Below are 5961 nucleotides of genomic sequence, written 5' to 3'. Positions count from 1 at the left end.
TGTGTGTGTGTGTGTGTGTGTGTGTGTGTGTGTGTGTGTGTGTGTGTGTGTGCGTATAATGTATGTGTGTGTGTGTCTTTCTGTCTAACTGGGCCGGTGGAGGACGCTGGACATGGACGGAGCGATGGGTGGAGGCGGCACCGTGGTGACAGGGGAGGCGGGGCCGGAGCTCTCGTTGCCGTGGGCAACGGGTCCCCGGCCACTGTACTGGCCAATGAAGGACCCGTCCTCGTTGAACTGGATGTCCACGCTGTCCCCGTACTCCGCCAGAGAGTCCTCGCTGCCAGCATGGCTGTCAGCGCACAGGGACGGCTGGCTGGACCGCTTCTCATCATCACTGAAACAGAACATATAATATATAATATATAATATAGTATAATGTAATATATACGTAACATATTTAGTACACACCTTCTCCTCCAATGAGATCCTTTATCTTCAGGACTATTTCCATTGTAGATTATCACTGAAGCATCAGAACTATAAATGAACACATGAGGAATTATGGACTTAACAACAAAGTAGAAATAACTGAAAACATGTCTTATATTCTAGTTTCTTCAGAGTACCCCCCCCCCCCCCCTTGCTCTGATTACTGCGTTGCACTCTTGGCATTCTCTTCATGAGCTCCAAGAGGTCGTCACCTGAAATGGTTTCCCATCAGTCTTGAAGGAGTTCCCAGAATGTTCCTCAGCACCTGTCGGTCCTTTGCCTTCACTCTGCGTTCCAGCATCCCCCAAACCATCTGGATTGGGTTCAGGTCCGGGGACTTTGGAGCCGCAGCACTACATCACTCTCCGTCTAGGTCAAATAGCGCTTACACAGCCTGGGGGGGTGTTTGGGGTCATGGTCCTGTTGGAAAATCAATGATGGTCCAACTAAACGCAGACCGGATGGGATGGCATGTCGCTGCAGGATGCTGTGGTAACCATGCTGGTTCAGTAGGCCTTCAATTTGAAATAAATCCCAAACAGGGTCACCAGCAAAGCGCCCCCCCGCCCACACCATCACACCTCCTCCTCCATGCTTCACGGTGGGAACCAGGCATGCAGAATGTAAATGTAAATGTGCTATATTTATATAGCGCTTTTCCAGTCTTAACAACTGCTCAAAGCGCTTTTACATCTACAGGAAACATTCACCATTCACACACATTCACACACTGTGGCCGGGGCTGCCGTACAAGGTGCCACCTGCTCATCAGATAAACATTCACACACATTCACACTCCGATGCTCAGCACCGGGGGCAACTCGGGGTTCAGTGTCTTGCCCAAGGACACTTCGACAATGACTGCAGGGGCGGGGATCGAACCACCAACCTTCCGATTGGCAGGCAACCGCTCTACCACTGAGCCACAGCCGCCCTACATCTTATCTCCGTCACAAAGACACAGCGGTTGGTCCTAACTGCTATTGGACCCTGAAGGCCTGATCCAGTCTCCTCTTACCAGTTGTTCTAGAGATGTTCTGCCACAAGAACTCTGTGTGCTGTCATCTGCTCTCTGATCTGAGCTGCTGTAACTTGTGATTTCTGAGGCTGGAGACTCTGAGGAACTTATCCTCAACAGCAGAGGGGACTCTTGGGCTTCCTTTCCTGGGGGGGGGGTCCTCATGTGTCTTCCTTTCCTGAGGGAGAGGGAATCTTGGTCTTCCTTTCCTGGGGGGTCCTCATGTGAGCCATTTTTGTTGTAGTGCTTGATAGCTTTTGGGAGTCCACTTGGGGACCCATTCAAAGTTTTCACAATTTTCGGGACCGGCTGCCCTTCATTTCTTAAAGTAATGATGAACTTGTTTCTCTTCTCTTAGCTTATTGGTTCTTGCCATAATCTGAATTGTACCAGGCGTCCAATAGGCTGTCGGCTGTGTATCAACCTGACTTCTGCACAACACAACTGATGGTCCCAACTCCATTAATAAGGAAGAAACGGCACCAATGAACCTGACAAGGCCTTGGTGTTCTCTCAGCACTACCAAAAAAGCAAAGGGGGGGGGGGGGGGGGTACTCTGAAGAAACTAGAATATAAGACATGTTTTCAGTTATTTCAACTTTTTTGTGAAGTCCATAATTCCTCATGTGTTCATTCATAGTTCTAACTCTTCAGTGATGATCTGCAATGGAAATAGTCCTGAAGATAAAGGAAACTCATTGAAGGAGAAGGGGGACCAACTTTTGGCCTGTACTGTATATCTACACTACCGGTCAAAAGTTTCACTCAAAGGGTCACTTACACATTTCCATTCCACTCCATTATAGACAGGATACCAGCTGATCTGAGTGGGTGGCTGATCTTTAATGCAATATCTACATTTCCCATTATCAGCAACCATTCATCGAATGTTCGAAAGGCACATTTTGTTCACTAATCTGATATTATTTTAAAAAACTATTTAAGAAAACATTAAACAACCCTTTTGCAATAATGTAAGTACTTAATGTAATCTGGAAACTGCTGCCCTGGTTAAAACAAGGCAACTGATCTCAGCTGGGATTCTGTCTATAATGGCGTCCAATGGATATTTGGGAGTGACCCCAAACTTTTGACCGCTAGTGTATATATGTATATATTTACAGTGAGGAAAATAAGTATTTAACACGCTGCTATTTTGCAAGTTCTCCCACTTAGAAATCATGGAGGGTCTGAGGTCCTCGTAGGTGCATGTCCACTGTGAGAGAAATAACCTAAAAAAACATCCAGAAATCACAATGTATGATTTTTTAACTATTTATTTGTATGATACAGCTGCAAATAAGTATTTGAACACCTGTCTATCAGCTAGAATTCTGTCCCTCAAAGACCTGTTAGTCTGTCTTCAAAATGTCCCCCCCACTCCATTTATTATCCTAAATTAGATGCACCTGTTTGAGGTTGTTAGCTGCATAAAGACACCTGTCCACCCCATACAATCAGTAAGAATCCAACTACTGACATGGCCAAGACCAAAGAGCTGTCCGAAGACACACTAGAGACCTCCACAAGGCTGGACAGGGCTACGGGGACATGTCCAAGCAGCTTGGTGAAAAAAGGTCCACTGTTGGAGCAATCATTAGAAAATGGAAGAAGCTAAACATGACTGTCAGTCTCCCTCGGACTGGGGCTCCATGCAAGATCTCACCTCGGGGGGTCTCAGTGATCCTAAGAAAGGTGAGAAACCACCCCTAACTACATGGGAGGAGCTGGTCCAGGACCTGAAAAGACCTGGGACCACCGTTTCTAAGGTTACTGTTGGTAATACACTAAGACGTCATGGTGTGAAATCATGCATGGCCCGGAAGGTTCCCCGGCTTAAACCAGACCATGTCCAGGCCCGACTTAAGTCTGCCAACGACCATCTGGAGGATCCAGAGGAGTCATGGGAGGAAGTCATGTGGTCAGACTAGACCAGAATAGAACTTTTTGGTCCTTATTCCACTAACCGTGTTTGGAGGAAGAAGAATGATGAGGGCCATCCCAAGACCACCTTCCCTACAGTGAAGCATGGGGGGGTAGCATCATGCATTGGGGGGGGGGGGGGGGGGGTTCTGCACATGGGACAGGGCTACTGCACTGTATTAAGGAGAGGAGGACCGGGGCCATGTATTGGGAGATTTTGGGGACCAACCTCCTTCCCTCAGTTAGAGCATTGAAGATGGGTCGAGGCCGGGTCTTCCAACATAACAATGACCAGGAGACCACAGCCAGGAGAACCAAGGGGGGGCTCTGGAAGAAGCAGATCAAGGTTCTGGGGGGGCGTAGCCAGTCTCCAGACCTAAACCCAATAGAGAATCTTTGGAGGGAGCTCAAACTCCAGCCCAGATACCTGACTGGTCTAGAGAAGATCTGTGTGGAGGGGCGACCAAAATCCCTTCTGCAGGGTGTCAGACCTGGTGAAGGACTACAGGAAACGTTGGAAACAAAGGCTGCTTGACCAGATATTAACATGGATCTTCTCAGGTGTTCAAATACTTATTTGCAGCTGTATCATACAAATAAATAGTTAAAAAATCATACATTGTGATTCCTGGATGTTTTTTTAAGATGATGTCTCTCACAGTGGACATGTCTCTCACAGTGGACATGCACCTACGAGGACATAAGACCCTCCATGATTTCTAAGTGGGAGAACTTGCAAAATAGTAGGGTGTTAAATACTTATTTTCCTCACTGTATATATAAATATAAATATAGATAAATAACACAGTACAATATGATGCTTCATACATTAAATTCAGAGAACCAGGAATGACTTCTGATAGAATTTATGATTAAAAGTTTTAAATGAAAACAGTAATTTAATAAAGATTCATGCAGGTCAAAGGTCAACATCCTCACCTCTCCAGAGATCTGTAGGCACAGCAAGGAAGGAAGGAAGGAAGGAAGCAAGGAAGGAAGGAAGGAGGGAAGCAAGGAAGGAAGGAAGGAGGGAAGAAGGAAAGGAAGGAAGGAAGGAAGGAAGGAAGGAAGAAAGCAAGTGAGGAAGGAAGGAAGCGAGGAAGTAAGGAAGGAAGGAAGAAAGGAAGGAAGAAAGAAAGGAGGGAAGGAAGGAAAGTAGGAAGGAATAAAAGAAGGAAGGAAGAAAGGAAGGAAGGAAGGAAGAAAAAGAAAGAAAAAGAAACAAACAAAATGAAACAAACAGAAAGAAAGAAAGAAGCAGCGAGTGTTAGAGCTGAAGGTCTAATGAAGCAAGCAGTTAAAACATTTCAAAATAAAGTGTCAGTTAGTGGCAATTTCAATTCAAAATAAAGTGTCAGTTAGTGGCGATTTCCTTTCAAAATAAAGTGTCGGTTAATGGATAATTCATTTCTAAATAAAGTGTCAGTTAGTGACGATTTCATTTCAAAATAAAGTGTCGGTTAATGGAGAATTCATTTCAAAATAAAGTGTCAGTTGGTGGAGATTTCATTTCAAAAATAAAGTGTCAGTTAGTGGACATTTGATTTCAAAATAAAGTGTCAGTTAGTGGAGATATGATTTCAAAATAAAGTGTCAGTTAGTGGAGATTTGATTTCAAAATAAAGTGTCCATTGTTGGAGATTTCTTTTCAAATTAAAGACACAACTTCCTAAAATGACACGTAAATAATAAATACTGATTCTGAAATGATGGCGCTGAGTTTCTTGAAACAACCAATTAGAACCAATCAAACTAATAAGAACCAATCAGAACCAGTCTGAACCAATCAGAAAAAATCACGATGTATACACTCGTTAATAATGGGTGTGATGCTTGGTTACCCCCGGCAACACAGCAAAGATAATACCCATGATGCAGTGTGGTTTCAGATGTCATACCTGTACTCTCCGAAGGTCTCGTCTTTCATTGGCCGAGCCTCAGAGTCCACTTCCTTCTCTTCCTTGTCCTTCACTGGAAAACAACAACAACAACAACAACAAGTTATTAATAACTTAATAACTCACACAATATACACAACACAACTACACTCTCATAATATACACAACTACACTCTCACAATATACACAACACAACTACACAATCACAATCTACACAACTAAACTCTCACAATGAACACAACTACACACTCAGAATGTACACAACTAAACACAAGGTCAAGGTCAAGGTCAAGGTTTATTTATATAGCACATTTACAAACAGTCGCTACCGCCCCAAAGTGCTGTACAATTATAGATAACAACATAATAAAAGGGCATAACAAATGTCCGGACAAAAACATCTAAAACTGAATATACCAAGCTTTGCTCAAGTCAATACAACAACAAAATGTCACAGCTCAGCTTGTGTTAAAAGCCAGTGCAAAAAGATGGGTTTTTAAAAGTGATTTAAAACTCTCAATAGAGGAAGCTGCTCTAATGTTCAGAGGGAGAGAGTTCCAGAGCTTAGGACCTGCCACCGAGAAAGCTCTGTCCCCTCTGGGTCTCAGTCTGGTTCTGGGACAGTCTAAAAGCAACTGGTCAGCGGACCTGAGTGCTCTGGAGCGTGCAAAACCAGCATATCAGATAAAT

The 5961-nt window shown here is 44.2% G+C and overlaps 1 protein-coding gene across 4 annotated transcripts in view; it reads right to left on the bottom strand.

The window, feature by feature from the left end:
- The window catches only part of LOC117941020 (neural cell adhesion molecule L1.1-like), a 39777-nt gene continuing 33816 nt past the window's right edge, over positions 1–5961 (bottom strand). For 2 of the 4 annotated variants that reach the window (XM_034866122.1, XM_034866124.1), the window contains 3 exons: positions 5272–5344; positions 4313–4324; positions 1–337 (listed from right to left, as the gene is read on the bottom strand). In XM_034866122.1, coding sequence (XP_034722013.1) covers positions 85–337; positions 4313–4324; positions 5272–5344 — 338 coding nt within the window. In that variant the 3' untranslated portion in view covers positions 1–84. The remainder of the gene's footprint in view (positions 338–4312; positions 4325–5271; positions 5345–5961) is intronic. The other 2 variants (XM_034866123.1, XM_034866125.1) reach the window with 2 other exon arrangements.

This window comes from Etheostoma cragini, unplaced genomic scaffold (assembly GCF_013103735.1).
Source record: "Etheostoma cragini isolate CJK2018 unplaced genomic scaffold, CSU_Ecrag_1.0 ScbMSFa_4023, whole genome shotgun sequence".
NCBI lineage: Eukaryota > Metazoa > Chordata > Actinopteri > Perciformes > Percidae > Etheostoma > Etheostoma cragini.
This window is presented reverse-complemented; position numbering and strand designations above follow the sequence as displayed.